Source organism: Myotis myotis, unplaced genomic scaffold (assembly GCF_014108235.1).
Source record: "Myotis myotis isolate mMyoMyo1 unplaced genomic scaffold, mMyoMyo1.p scaffold_m19_p_42, whole genome shotgun sequence".
In the NCBI taxonomy this organism is placed as follows: Eukaryota; Metazoa; Chordata; class Mammalia; order Chiroptera; family Vespertilionidae; genus Myotis; species Myotis myotis.
The window spans coordinates 932,810-948,031 of NW_023416349.1; the positions used below are offsets into that span (position 1 = coordinate 932,810).

At 53.4% G+C, this 15,222-nt stretch overlaps 2 protein-coding genes across 2 annotated transcripts; both read left to right on the forward strand.

Annotated features, from left to right (window-relative positions):
• The first annotated feature begins 2,276 nt into the window (after positions 1-2,276).
• On the forward strand, positions 2,277-6,662 carry LOC118655201 (leukocyte immunoglobulin-like receptor subfamily A member 6). The gene is given in 5 exon segments (XM_036306741.1): positions 2,277-2,610; positions 2,756-3,058; positions 3,272-3,568; positions 3,829-4,137; positions 6,604-6,662. Coding segments are annotated over 5 exon segments (1,287 nt in total). The 5' UTR covers positions 2,277-2,291.
• A 3,241-nt stretch (positions 6,663-9,903) lies between these two features.
• LOC118655202 (leukocyte immunoglobulin-like receptor subfamily A member 6) lies at positions 9,904-15,213 on the forward strand. The gene is given in 8 exon segments (XM_036306742.1): positions 9,904-10,019; positions 10,141-10,176; positions 10,340-10,624; positions 10,771-11,073; positions 11,290-11,586; positions 11,831-12,139; positions 14,356-14,406; positions 14,533-15,213. Coding segments are annotated over 8 exon segments (1,452 nt in total). The 5' UTR covers positions 9,904-9,985; the 3' UTR covers positions 14,670-15,213.
• The last annotated feature ends 9 nt before the right edge of the window (positions 15,214-15,222 follow it).

The window sequence follows — 15,222 nt, forward strand, 5'->3', positions numbered from 1 at the left end:
TGACATCAGGGATATGACACTGACCCTTCTCATTGTACTCCTCAAGTACCTTACATCTCCACTTCAGGTCCCCTTGTGCTGTGTTCTGGGAATTTCCTCAGTATTATACTCCACTTTCATGATCATCTCTTCAGCTGTGTCTCTTCCCTGAGGGGTTGAATTGTTTTAATGTGATCCTTCTATTGGGTTTTTCATCTCTCAAAGTTCTAACTCATTAGGTTCTTTTAGAAAAGAATCCATATTCTTCTGTGTCAAAAATTGGCTCCGCCTTTTATGTTCCAGATATTGAAGCATGATTAATCTCAAATTACTCTCATATTTTCCTACTGACTCTACTCTATTGCACATGACAGTCCCCATCATCAGTAGATTGCTGTCTGTAGCACTGTTTATCATTATCAGGATGACTTTACTGTGCATTCTATTGGAAGACTTGCCCCTCACACACCTGACCTTCCATAGGTTGTTACCAGGACTGTCCTGGGAGTCAGGTTGTTGAGGGAGGGGCTTTGGCAGCTGCCCCTGCCGCATGGTGACCACTCTCTCAGACTCAGCATCTGCCCAGGGTTCTGCTCCTCAGGGCCAGTCCAATGGGAGCTTCACAGGCACACATGGGACAGACACTCTTGGCTGACAATGCTGGACTTGGTCTTTTTCAGGCCACACAGGGGAGGATGCTCACTGCTGAGCATGGGCTCACTGCAGTGGACAGAGATGTCCCAATTCATGCACAGAAACACAGGCAGGGTGACCAGAGTTTCCTGGACCCTGACCTCTCCCTCCTTGTGAGGACCTGGGGTCCCTTTCTGTGTCCACACAGGATAGAATCTCCTCTCTGATGACCTGCTGATGGTTTCAGACACTGGTGACCAACTCAGCTTTTGTCACGGATTTTCCCCGTAGTTCCCTCTCCTTTTGGGCAACTTTCATTTCCCCTTTTTCTGAATTTGTCTGTTCCTAAAATTATAGAACTACTGTAAGAAGCTTTATTTGGTCTTCAGAGCAGACAAGGGCTCAAGTGGGTGTAACAATCCTGCACTTGACTGTGGATGCCTCGATCCCCTCATCGCCCACCCACTCAGGTCTCCACCTGGTCTGAAGTCGATGTCTCCCTCCCATGGGCACAGCCCCACTGACCCACAACCACTCTGAGGATCCAAATGGGCAAACTGAGGCTTAGAGATAGGACATCACCACTCAAGGTTACACGGGTGATGGGCATTTAAATAAAAGTCATTTTTAAGTCAAAATCAGCACTCTAACCTCAATGAATGTCCCCTAAAGCTAGAAGGCAGGACCAGAGAATGAGGAAGAGACTTCAACCCAGAAACAAGGGGCACTGAGGAGGCAGGAATGACTCATAGGCTTGTTGCCAGGGAGGTGGGGTGGATGCTGTCACAAAAAAAAAAAGTTTGAGGGCGGCTATGGTAGAAAGAAAGCCACACTCTGGGGCAAGGAGAAGAGACCTGTTTCCTTCCCTTATTTCCCTTCGTCCCCCCTCTGTGCTCATTGTCACAGGGACATCGCACTGAGCTGCACAGTTGGAGGGTGAGCGTGTCCCTGCTGATCTGAGCTCTGCAGGCCACAGGGACCCACGTCTTCCTGAAGCGTCTCCATGGCCCAGGTGGCACTGTCCATGGTGAGGACCCCAGGGAGGTGCTGATGGATGGGCTGAGGAGGAAGGAGACCCCATGGGGGAGGCTCTGACAGGGAAGGATGTGCCCTGGGTCACCTCACCTGCAAGGGGCGTCTCAGGAGGGAGGCTCTGGGTCTATTTCCTGCTTCACCATGGAAATGAGAGCCAGGCTGCTAGAGAGAGGCTGTGGCCTTGCCTGCAGGCTGCTGATGTTACAACCACAAGAGAGGGCGGGCCAGCCTCCCAGTGCCCACACCCTCTATGTCTGTTCAGAGGGCATCATCATCTCCATCTACACACCCCTGAGGAGAGCATGGAGACACCATGATCACCACTATCACGGCCCTGCTCTGCCTCGGTGAGATGGGAGGGGGAGGGGAGCCCTGGTCTGTCAGGACCCCAGGACTCAGGAGGCTCATGGGGAGGAGGGTGCTGCTCAGGGCTCAGGGCAAATCTCTCACAGGGACTCTCTTCCAGGGCTGAGTGTGGGCCTCAGGACCCCAGTGCAGGCAGGTGAGTCTCCCCAGGTGTCCCAGGTCCCACTCCTCCATGGGGATGAGGGGCCACACCACAGGCAGCTGGGGATGAAGAAGAGCAATTCTGACCTGACAGATGGGGGACATCTGGGACTGAAAGCTGGGGACTGAGGGTGAGAATGTCTTGTGACCCTGACACAGGCTTTCTTCCAGAGACCCTCCCCAAGCCCATCCTCTGGGCTGAGCCAGGCCCTGTGATCCCGCGGGGGAGCCCTGTGACCATCTGGTGTGAGGGGACCCCAGGGGCTGAGGAGTACCATCTGGAGAAAGAGGGAAGCCCAGCACCATGGAAAAGACAGAAGCCACAGGAGCCTGGGGACAAGGCCAAGTTCTCCATCACACACATGACAGAGCATGATGCAGGGATATTTCGCTGTTACTCTCTCAGCCCTGATGGCTGGTCAGAGCCCAGTGACCCCCTGGAGCTGGTGGTGACAGGTGAGAGGACACTCAGGGGTCCCAGCCTCAGGCTCTGCCCTCAGGAAGGGGGTCTGCTCTCAGGGTGTCTCCCTCTCACAGCCCAGCCCTGGGAGACATGAGGGAGGTGTGAGCCCATTTAACATGTTGCCTCCTCCTCTCCTAGGATCCTACAGCAAACCCAGCCTCTCAGCCCTGCCCAGCCCTGTCGTGACCTCAGGAGGGAACGTGACCCTCCAGTGTGGCTCAGGGCAGGGATTTGCCAGGTTCATTCTGACTAAGGAAGGAGACCACAGGCTCTCCTGGACTCTGGACTCATAGTGACAGCCCAGTGGGCAGTTCCAGGCCCTGTTCCCTGTGGGCCCAGTGAACTCCAGCCACAGTTGGACATTCAGATGCTATGGCTGTTACAGGAACAGCCCCCAGGTGTGCTCAAACTCCAGTGACCCCCTGGAGCTCCTGGTCCCAGGTGAGTCCCATTATTGTCCCATCAATGGATTTAGGCACCAGATACATTATTGGCATCTTTGCTGGGAGGGGAGTCCCATGAGAGAGGGAATCGGGACAGCACAGGGCTCCTGGGCTAGGTACATAGAGAGAGACCTTGAGACTTGCGGACCAGGCCAGGAGAAAAAGGTTTATGGGAGGAGCAGCCCCTGTAATTCATGTCTGGTCTCCCCAGGTCAGTCTGGGAAGCCCTCCCTCCTGAGCCAGCAGGGCCCCATCGTGGCCTCTGGACAGAACCTGACCCTCCAGTGTCGCTCTGATGTCAGCTATGACAGATTCGCTCTGCACAAGGAGGGGGGATGGGACCTCCCCCAGAGCCTTGTCCTGCAGCCCCAGGCTGGGCTCTCTCAGGCCCACTTCCCCCTGGACACTGTGAGCAGCTCCCACGGGGGCCGGTACAGATGCTACGGTGGATACAACCTCTCCTCTGAGTGGTCGGCCCCCAGTGACCCCCTGGACATCCTGGTGGCAGGTGAGGAGCCAGTGGGTTCAGTCAGGGACCAGACTCTGCACAGGCCCTGCTGGGGTCTCAGGTGGTGAGGCCAGAATGAAAGTGCAGGGCCCCAGGGAGGGAGAGAGACAGAGAGAGACAGGGGGTAGGAGGGGAGAGGGGAGACTCAGAGAAACAGCGACAGACAGAGAGGCGGGTCCTCAGAAAGAGAGTCCTGGTGACTCTCAGCTCAGAAGAAGCTAAGTAGGCAGCCCTCACCCTCCCTCCCTCCCTCTCTCTAGGACACCTGCCTGACAGACCCTCCCTCTCGGTGGTGGTGCATTCAGGAGCCAGGATGGCCTCAGGAATGAATGTGACCCTGCTGTGTCAGTCACAGAGCCCGAGGGACACTTTCCTTCTGTCCAAGGAGGGGGCAGCCGATCCTCCCCTGCGTCTGAGATCAGAGCACCGAGCTCAGCAGTTCCAGGCAGAGTTCTCCATGAGCCCTGTGACCTCAGCCCACGGGGGCACCTACAGGTGCTACAGTTCACTCAGCCCCTCCCCCTTCCTGTTGTCACTCCCCAGTGAGCCCCTGGAGCTCCTGGTCTCAGGTGAGGGCCCCTGACCCTGTCTGCTGAGCTGTCAGCTCAGTTATGTTCCCAGAACAATTCTTCATTGAAAGGGGAGTGAGGGTCTCTAGAGATGGTCACCCAGAAATCTTCCTGATGGAGGCTCTGCTCCCCCTGCTCAGCCCTCCCCCTCACGTGGATCCAGAAGGTGCCAAGTGGGTATTGGGAGGGTCTGAGGGGCCACAGGGCAGATGAAGGAGGAGTCTGAGTGAGGTGGGGAGCCCAGGGTTGGTTCCAGATTCTCACACCTTGTGTAGTCTTTCCCAGGAATCTCTTGGACCCCAGCTTCCCCACTCCTCCACAGGGCCCATGTCCACAGCTGATGAACCACAGAGTCCTCTTTGCTCATAGAGCACAGACAACCCCAGGACAGTTCTGAGTCTCTCAGAGGATCTAATGCCCCCCCACCCCCGACTCATAAGAAAGGCTTGTGTCCCACAGGCCTGGGAACCTAGGAGAAATTGTAGCAGAACCATCATGCTCTGAGGGCCTGAGCATTCACGTCCCACCGCCCCCCCGCCAATGTAGTCTGGCCTATGAGAGGGAAGTGAGGCAGGTGACAGGTGGGGTGGTCATGGCAGAGGGAGATTTTGGGGTCCAGGCTGTGGAAGGAGGAACAACACTGGCTGGCCATGACCTGCAGGGGCGCTTTCATTTCTAACTTCCTGGGGCACCTGACACCTGGCTTGTCCTAGACCGGCTCCGGCTGCAGCCTCTCTGGGCCTGTCCTGCTGCTCCCAGTCACTGTGACCTTGTAGGGATTGAAAAGGTGAGGCAGTCAGGGGGCAGGTACACTGATTATCCGCCAGGTCCAGGGGCTCAGCTTAGCAAGAGGAGCCACCATGTTATGGAGACACCAAAGATTTGGAAACTCCCACTTAGCATCTCAGCTCCTCCTGGTTCCACACAGAATCTGTGCCGTTATCCACCAGAATCCAGCAGCCCTGCATAGTTCACCTGGCGCCCAGTCCCTAACCCCAGTGGAGAGTGTATAGAGTGGATGATGGAGAGGGTGCCTATTTGGCAGCCGTTGGTGCCCAGGCCTGGCTTGCAGCACAGGGAAGATGTCTGGGCTGATGGGGGAGGAGAGGCCGGAAGAGTTGGAGACAGGACAGGGGGACACTCCCTCGTCTCCCTGCTCTTTCCTGCTCTTTCCAGAGCCCCTTGGATGGAAGCCCTCACCACACAGGTGGGGTCCCTGATCCTTCTCAGAGCAGGACAGGTGGCTGCTCTGCCCAAGGTGGGACCTGCTGTGGGGGACAGTGCCATCCCCACTGGACACCCTGCTGTAGTAAGAAGTGTTCCCATCTTGGGCACCCTCTGCAAGGCCCTGTGCCCTCTGGAGGCCTCCAGGCCTTCAGTGCCCACCTGAGACTCAGGGGGGGGGGGCAAACGAGGACTGATGAGGAACCAGGGGGCTCCTGTCCAGACTCTGTGCAATTCATGTCTGCTCTCTGCATTTTAAATCTTTATTGTTGTGAGTATTACAGATGTCCCACCCCCTTTTTTCCTCTATAACCTTCCTTCCGCTGGCTTTCTCCCTGCTCTTCCCAAGCCCTCACCACACTACTCTCTGTGTCCATGGGCATGGATATATGCATACAGGTTCTTTGGTTAATCTCTTCCCACCCTCTCCTCTTTGCCTCTGAGATTCCTCAGTATGTTCTGTGTTCCCATGCCTCTGGTTCAATTTTATCCATCACTTTATTTTGTTCCTTAGATTCCACATATAAGTGAGATCATGTGATATTTGCCCGTCTTGATTGGCTCATTTCGCTGAGCATAATGATCTCCGGCATGTTTTGTACACCCCTCTCTATTATTGCTTTTGTTCTGAGAACTTTTAAGCAATGGTTACTTATGCACTAAAATTTTCATTACAAACATTTAGGAATTAAAAGAGGTAATTCAGCCTGAATTACCAAAGATGCTTCAAAGGTCTGTGTTTTGTTTTTTATTTCAGAACCATTTTTTCAGTTTTATTCATAAAATTTCCCCCACACGTAGCTGAAGAATTACTCAAGTTGTACATAAATGCATGTCTGTATATCTGAGATCAAGACATGGATTCTGGGTCCTCAGCTGTTCCATAAAAGAAAGCTTTTATACCCAGATGAGGTAGCTTCCATGGCTCTGAATCCCACAGTGAGCAGAGAGATTGAAATAGCACATAGTTTCCTGCAATGAGAGACAATATTTATTCCCAATCCTGAATTATCAAGGCAAAGCCAAACTGTGTTTCAAAGTGACTCAGAAGTAAAGTCTAAACTCAAAAGGCCCAGGGAGCCTGAAAGAATCCATGAAAGCAGGCAGGACCATTCTCCAGGAGAAAAGGGGTTCATGGAGGGACTGGTAGCAGTTAGGTCATGAGAAAGGGGATAGTAATGGGGACGCTGGGTTTGAGTAGCATCAACACCTCACACAGCCCCACTCCTTTCTGGTTCTCAGGAGCAGCCGACACCATCAGCCCATCACAGAACAACTCAGACCCCAAGAGTGGTGAGTAGGAGACACACTCAGTTATGGGGCTCAGCACAGACGGTCATGTCCTGTCAAGGGTAGAGAGGTGCCTGGGTGGACATCTGGGGTCCAGGGGTGACTTTGTCCTGCCCTGACCTCTGTGACTTCTTTTCCCACAATCCCTAGCCTCCCAGCCCCAAGATTACACCGTGGAGAATTCCATCCGATTGGCCGTGGCTGGATTGGTTCTGGTGGTGCTGGGGGTGCTGCTCTATCAGGCCTGAAACAGTGAAAGACGAACTCATGATACAGCCAGGATGTGAACACAGAGGGAACAATGCATGATTCAGACAGGAGGAGCCTTGGGAGTGAATCTCATGTGCCCAGAAGGTTCTGGAACATAACGTGGGACATATGCTAAGGGACCTGTCTTCGGCTCCATGCAGATGGAGGAGTCATCACTCATGTTCAGGAACAAGGTCTTGACCTTCTGCCATTGAACTGGACTCCTTTCCCTCCCAACCACTGTGAGTCCTGTGCCTGGTTCCTGATTCTCCTCATTTTGGTGAAATTAGCATTTATCCCACGTGGCAGGTACAGGTCCACACCTCCCTACACTTTCATGGAGTACGTTTTCCTTTATTTCTATTTATACGAGCCTTCATGTCTGCATGGAGTCCCCTCTCCTGAGTCTAGAGCACGCCGTCTATTGTAATCAATCTACAAGGTGAACAATCCATCCTGAGAGAAAAACCCACAGGAGGTCCTAATAACCTCTCTGGACTCTACATGCCCTTCACCTGTCCTCGGAGGCCACCTGTGTGCTTTCTGCAGAAACTTCATCCCTTGGTATCAAGACCTGGTTGTTTGAAGGGGTTGCCTGGTCTGCGCTGCCTCTGAAAACCCCAATGTCCAAAACACAGTGCAACACACAGACGGCATGTAACAGTTGTGCACCCTTGAAACCTATGTCCTGTTGTTCACCGATGGCACCTCAATATATTTAATTTTTTAAAAAATTCTCAATCCTGGCATTTAACAATTTCTCTGGTATATATGCTTTCTTCAAGGCCAATGTGAAATGCCCATGTTGTTATTGTAGAAGGACTTGCCAAGAATGGGTCAGCCTCAGGCAGGCCCATAGTTCGTGGGTCTTCAAAATTGTTAAAAAAAACATATATTTCCCCTTGACCTTCCCTTGGCCTCCCCTATCCCAACGGGGCGGGGGGGGGGGGGGGAGAGGAGACACATGTACTACTCTTTGTAACATTTTAAGCAATAAAACAAAATTTATATATATTTCTACTGACTAGAGAGAGGAAAGGAGAGGGAGAGATGAAATCATCAATGATGAGAGAGAATCATTGATATCCTGCATCCTGCAGGCCCCACACTGGGATTCAGCCTGCAACAAGGGCTGGTGTCCTGACCGGGAATTAAACTGTGACCTCCTGGTTCTTATGTCGATGCTCAACCATGGGCCACCCCAGCTGACAGTGTGTGAAATCTTGACTTCATGTAGGAAGGCCTTCACAACAGGGTCCAGGTGATGTTGAGAGCATGTTTATTACAGCTGGGGACATTGAAACACAGGGAGGGTTTAGGGTAGAAGAAGCCACAGTAGAGAGCTTAGGGGGGCTTTGGCTCTCTGGGAACGTTGTAGGAAAAAAGTGACCCAAGGCAGGGTCAGCTCCACTGTGAGCCTCACACTTACCCGTAGACAGATGCCCATGCTGGACTTGCCTGGACCATTGAATCTGTTTCACACACACAGGGTGTGTGGCTCAGTGCTGACCATGGTTTGGATCAATGGGTGGAGACATCCCTGTGCCCATCCCCCATATATGTATGTGGAGGGGCCAACGCTGCTTCCAACTCTCTCTCTGTTCCACATCCCTCCTTGCATTTGAGCACCTGCAGAAGCTTTTCTGACCCCACAGAGCTGAGACCCTCCCCTCTGATGACCCCTTGGGAGTCCCAGGCATCAGGGGCCACTCAGCTTGGACCGATTTTATATGTTGCTGGTGGTTCTGATCTTGGGAACTTTTACTTCTCTTTTATGCATTGACTATGGTACGTAATCCTATATAATAAAAGGGTGATATGCAAATTGACCTTAACATCAGAACAACCAGAACGACAGCTCGACCAGTCACTATGAGGTGCACTGATCACCTCTCGGCCCCTTTCCCCAGCCGGCAGGCTTTGATCACCTTATGGTGAACTGGGAGTGGGTGGCGGCGGGGGGCAGGACCAGCTGCCATCAGCTGGGAAGATGGCCCTGATCGCAGGCCAGGCCTTGGGATTGTACCCATGCACGAATTTCGTGTGTCAGGACTCTAGTTCTGAAATAAGTAGCATTTCTGAGTATTAAGAGCAGATGGAGGCCCTTGGGTGGGCACATCCATTGTCCATGTTGTCTGTGGAGTTAGATACCTTGATTCTCTCATGTTTCCACCCACCCAACTTCATCTGATTTGGGAACAACAGGGACGGACCCCTCCCATGGCCCAGGCACCACAGATCTCACAAGCACTCTGAGGAGTTGAGTTGATAACAACATGTTGCAGATGGGGAAACTGAGGCTAGACATTGAATGGTACTGCTCAAGAGCACAAGGCCCATAGATGATGAAGGAGAATTTACATAAGAATGAACTTTATCACCAACCCTACTGATCATTCACTTTCCCCAAAGCTGTATATCTGAGGGCAGGATCTCAGAATGGGGCACAGCTCTGCCCGAGAAACAGGGCACTTAGGAGGCAGGAGTGAATCATAACCTTGCTCCCGGGAAGGAGAGGGTGGCTGCTGTGGCAACAAAAAGGAGAAGGTCAAGAGGGGCCTGTGAGACACAGAAAGCCCACACTCTGGGGCCAGGAGAAGAGTTGGTTTTCCTTCCCTTATTTCCCTGCATTTGCCTCTGTGCTCATTGTCACAGGGACATCGCCCTGAGCTGCACAGTGAGAGGGTGAGTGTGTCCCTGCTGATCTGAGCTCTGCAGGCCACAGTCACCCACATCTTCCTGAACGTCTCCAGGGCCCAGGTGACACTGTCAATGGTGAGGACCCCAGGGAGGTGTTGATGGTTTTGCTGAGGAGGAAGGAGTCCCTGTGGGGGAGGTACTGTCAGGGAAGAAGGTACCCTGGGTCATGTCTCCTGCAAGTGGTGTCTCAGAAGGCTCTGAGACTATTTTTTGTTTCACCATGAAAATGAGGGCCAAGGTGCTAGATAGAGGTTGTTCCCTTTCATGAGGAACTGATGACGTGACAACCATGAGAGAGGGAGCGCCAGTCTCCCAGTGCCCACACCCTCTGTGCCTGCCCAGATGGCACAATCGCATTCACTTTGCATCAGAGCGAGGAGACACCATGACCTCCACCCTCATCGCAGTGCTTTTCATTGGTGAGATTTCAAGGGAGAGGGGAGCCCTGCTCTGTCAGGACCCCAGGACTCAGGAGCCTCATGGGGAGGAGAGTGCTGCTCAGGATTGAGGGACAAATCTCTCATAGGGGCTCTCTTCCAGGGCTGAGTGTGGACCTCAGAACCCCAGTGCAGTCAGGTGAGTCTCCACAGGAGTCCCAGGTCCCTCTCACTGGGCACAAGGAGTTACAGCCTGTGCATCTGGGGATGGACAACAGTGGTTCCAGGTTAAGGGATGTGGGGCATCTTAGAAATGTGGGGGTGGGTAATGCCTTCTAACCCAGCCTCTGGTTTCCTTCCAGTGCCCCTCCCCAAACCTACCCTCTGGGCTGAGCCAGGTTCTGTGATCCCCTGGGGGAGCCCTGTGACCATCTGTTGTCAGGGGACCCTAGAAGCTGAGGAGTACCTTCTATATAAAGAGGGAACCCCAGTGCCATTGGACAGAGTGAAGCCACTGGAGCCCGGGGACAAGGCCAAGTTCTCCATCACACACATGACAGAGCTACAGGCAGGGAGATATCGCTGTCACTATTACAGCCCTGATGGCAGGTCAGAGCGCAGTGACCCCCTGGAGCTGGTGGTGACAGGTGAGAGGACTCTCAGGAGTCCCAGCCTCAGGCTCTGCCCTCAGGAAGGAGGTCTGCTCTCAGGGTGTGTCCCTCTCACAGCCCAGCCCTGGGGGACGTGAGGGAGGTGTGAGCCCCATTTAACATGCTGCCTCCTCCTCTCCTAGGAGCCTACAGCAAACCCAGCCTCTCAGCCCTGCCCAGTCCTGTGGTGACCTCAGGAGGAAACGTGACCCTCCAGTGTAGCTCAAGGCAGGGATTTGACTGGTTCCTTCTGACTAAGGAAGGAGACCACAGGCTCTACAGGACCCTGGACTCACAGCCACAGCCCAGTGGGCAGTTCCAGGCCCTGTTGCCTGTGGGCCCCGTGACCCCCACACATAGGTGGAAGTTCAGATGCTATGGCTGTTACAGGAATAGGCCCCAGGTGTGGTCACCAGCCAGTGACCCCCTGCAGCTCCTGGTTTCAGGTCAGTACTATTATTGCCCCTTCCATGGACTGAGATACCAGCCAGGTCGTTGGCATCTTTGCTGTGAGGAGAGCCCCATGTGAGAAGGTGGGGTGAGGGGAGCACAAGGGCTCCTGGGCCGGAGTCACAGAGAGAGACAGTGAGACCTGGAGGCCAGGCCAGGAGAAGGAGTTTATGGGAGGAGCAGCCCCTGTAACTCATGTCTGGTCTCCCCAGGTGAGTCTGGGAAGCCCTCCCTCCTGAGCCAGCAGGGCCCCATCGTGGCCTCTGGACAGAACCTGACCCTCCAGTGTTGCTCTGATGTCGGCTATGACAGATTCGCTCTGCACAAGGAGGGGGGACGGGACCTCCCCCAGAGCCTTGTCCTGCATCCCCAGGCTGGGCTCTCTCAGGCCCACTTCCCCCTGGACACTGTGAGCAGCTCCCATGGGGGCAGGTACAGATGCTACGGTGGATACAACCTCTCCTCTGAGTGGTCGGCCCCCAGTGACCCCTTGAACATCCTGGTGGCAGGTGAGGAGCCAGTGGGTTCAGTCAGGGACCCAGAATTTGCACAGGCCCTGCTGCGGGTTTCAGGTGGTGGGGCCAGAATGAAAGTGCAGGGCCCCAGGGAGGGAGATAGACAGAGAGTCAGGGAAGAAGGGGAAACTCGGAGAAACAGAGACAGACAGAAAGGAGGGTCCTCAGAGAGAGGACTGGTGACTCTCAGGACAGAACAAGCTGGGCAATCAGTCCTCATCCTCCTCCCTCTCTCTAGGACAACTGCCTGACAGACCCTCCCTCGCGATGGTCATGCATTCAGGAGCCTGGGTGGCCTCAGGAGTGAACGTGACCCTTCTGTGTCAGTCACAGAGCCCGAGGGACATGTTTCTTCTTTCCAAGGAGGAGGCAGCCGATCCCCCCCTGCGTCTGAGATCAAAGCACCAAGCTCAACAGTTCCAGGCAGAGTTCTCCATGAGTCCTGTGACCTCAGCCCTCGGGGGCACCTACAGGTGCTACAGCTCACGCAGCTCCTTCCCCTTCCTGCTGTCATTGCCCAGTGAGCCCCTAAAGCTCCTGGTTTCAGGTGAGCAGCCTGTCCTGTCCTCTCTGGGCTCCAAGGTCATCTCTGTCTCCGTCCCCATCTAAGTCTGAGATGTGATGGAAGTAGTGGGAGCACTGGGTGGTTCCACAGAGGAGGGTCATCTCCTGAAAGGGTGGACACAGGAAGGGACCTCCCTCCCCTGGGACAGCCCAGCCCTGCAGTCTCAGATAGGCCTGAGGGAGGGCGGGAAGCGGCACTACTCCGGTGATGCTAACAGGAAGTGAGATTTAACTGAGGTGACCAGACAGAGGCCCCGCCCCCTGACTTCTGGTGGCCCCACCTCATACCAAAGCATCGCTGCTCCCAAGAGGACATCCCACAGGCGGGACCCAGGGAAATGGGGCTGAGTGTGTGTGGACTCAGCTCTCCTGGGAGGTGAACTCTGAGAACCTTTCCATCTGAACAAAGGGGCTGCCTGCCATGACCTGCAGGGGCACTTTCATTTCTGACTTCCTGGGGCACCTGACACCTGGCTTGTCCTAGACCTGCTCCGGGTGCGGCCTCTCTGGGCCTGTCCTGCTGCTCCCAGTCACTGTGGCCTTGTAGGAATTGAAAAGCTGAGGGGGTCAGGGGGCAGGTACACTGATTACCCACCAGACCTGGGGGCTCAGCTCAGCAAGAGGAGCCACCATGTTATGGAGCCGCCAAAGATTTGAAAACTCCCACTTAGCATCTCAGCTCCTCCTGGCTCCACACAGAATCTGTGGGGTTTTCCACTAAAAGCCAGCAGCCCTGCATAGTTAGCTTGGTCCCCAGGTCCCTAAGCAGGTGGACAGTGTGTGGAGTGGGAGATGGAGAGGGTCAGCCTTTGGTGCCCAGGCCTGGCTTGTAGCACAGGGAAGATGGCTTTGCTGATGGGGGAGGAGAGGCCGGGAGAGGTAGAGAGAGAACAGGAAACACTCCCTCAGCGGCTCATTTCCTGAGCCCCTTAGATGGAAGCCCTCACCACATAGGTGGGACCTGAGCTTCTCAGAGCAGGACAGTGCCTGCTCTGGCCAAAGTGGGAACTGCTGTGGGTGACGGTGCCGTACCCACTGGACATCCTGCTGTAATGAGAAGTGTTCCCACCTGTGGGCACCACTCTGCATGGCCCTGTGTTCAACTGGAGGCCTCCAGGCCCTCAGTGCTCACCTGAGACTCAGGGGAACCATAGACACCTCGTGAGGAATCAGGGGGATCCAGCCCAGACTCTGAAATTCATGGCTGTTCTCTGCATTTCAATCTGTATTGTTGAGAATATCCCAGATGTCCCCCCTGCTTTTCTCCTCTATAACCCTCCCCCAGCTGGCTCCCTCCCAGCCCTTCCTATGCCCTCACTGCACTATTTTCTGTGTCCATGGGCATGGATATATGCATACAAGTTCTTTGGTTAATCTCTTCCCACCCTCTCCTCTTTACCTCTGAGATTCCTCAGTCTGTTCCGTGTTCCCATGCCTTGGGTTTGATTTTATCCATCACTTTATTTTGTTCCTTAGATTCCATGTATAAGTGAGGTCAGGTGATATTTGTCCTTCTTGATTGGCTCATTTCGCTGAGCATAATGATCTCAGCATGTTTTGCACACACCTCTCCCTCTATTATTGCTTTTGTCCTGAGAACTTTTAAATGATGGTTACTTACACATTAAAATCTTAGTTACAATCATTTAAGAATTAAAAGACGTAATTCAACTCGAATTACCAAAGATGCTTCAAAGGTGCTGTGTTTTGTTTTTTACTTCAGAACCATTTTTTTTCTCAGTTTTATTCATATAATTTCCCCAACACAGAGCTGAAGAATTGCTCAAGTTCTACATAAATCCATGTCTGTATATCTGAGATCAACTCATGGTCCTGGGTCCTCACTGTTGCATAAATATAAGCTTTTATACCCAGATGAGGTAGCTTCCATGGCTCTGAATCCCCAAGTGAGCAGAGAGATTGAAATAATACATTTTTTTCTGCAACAAGAGACCATAATTCTTCCCAATCCTGAATTATCAAAGCAAAGCCAAACTGTGTTTCAAAGTGACTCAGAAGAAAAGTCTAAATTTGAAAGGCCCAGGGAGACAGAAAGAATCCATGAAAGAAGCCGGGACCCTTCTCCATCAGAGAAAGGGATTGTGGAGGAACTGGTAGCAGTTAGGTCATGAGCTGTGGGGAGGCTTGGCTTGAGTGGCATCAACTCCTCACATAGCCCCACTCCTTTCTGGTTCTCAGGAGCAGCCGACACCATCAGCCCCTCACAGAACAACTCATACCCCAAGAGTGGTGAGTAGGAGACACTGTCTGTTATGGGCTCAGCACAGACAGTCATGACCTGTCAAGGGGAGGTGGGTGCCCTGGGTGAGTTTGTCCTGCCCTGACCTCTGTGACCTGTTTTCCCACAATCCCTAGCCTCTGACCCACAAGACTACACTGTGGAGAATTCCATCCGGTTGGCCGTGGCTGGATTGGTCCTGGTGCTGCTGGGGGTGCTGCTCTATCAGGCCTGAAACAGCCAGAGAAGGACCCAGGATACAGACAGGACGTGAACACAGAGGGAACTATTCCCTCTTCAGAGAGGGGGAGCCTTGGAAGTGAATCTCATGTGCCCAGAAGGTTCTGGAAGATAACGTGGGACATATGCTGAGGGACCTGTCTGCGGCTCCTTGCAGGTGGAGGAGTCATTGCTCATGTGCAGGGACTAGGTCTGGACCTTCTTCCCTTGAACTGTGGTCCTTTCCCTCCCGACCACTGTGAGTCCTGTGACTGGTTCCTGACTTTCCTCATTTTGGTGAAATTTGCATTAATTCCACTTGGCAGGAACAGGTCCACACCTCCATACACTTTCATGGAATGTTTTCCTTTATTTCTAACCACATGAACCTTGATGTCTGTATGAAGTCCCCATCTCCTGAGTCCAGAGAATGCTCTCTATTGTAATCTACAAGGGGCACAATTCATCCTGTAAGAGATAAACCCACAGGAGGCCCTAACGCCCTCTCTGGACTCCACACGCCCTTCCCTGGCCATCGGATGCCACCTGTGTGCTTTCTGCAGCAACCTCACTCATTGGAATCAAGACCTGGTGGTTTGAAGGGGTCA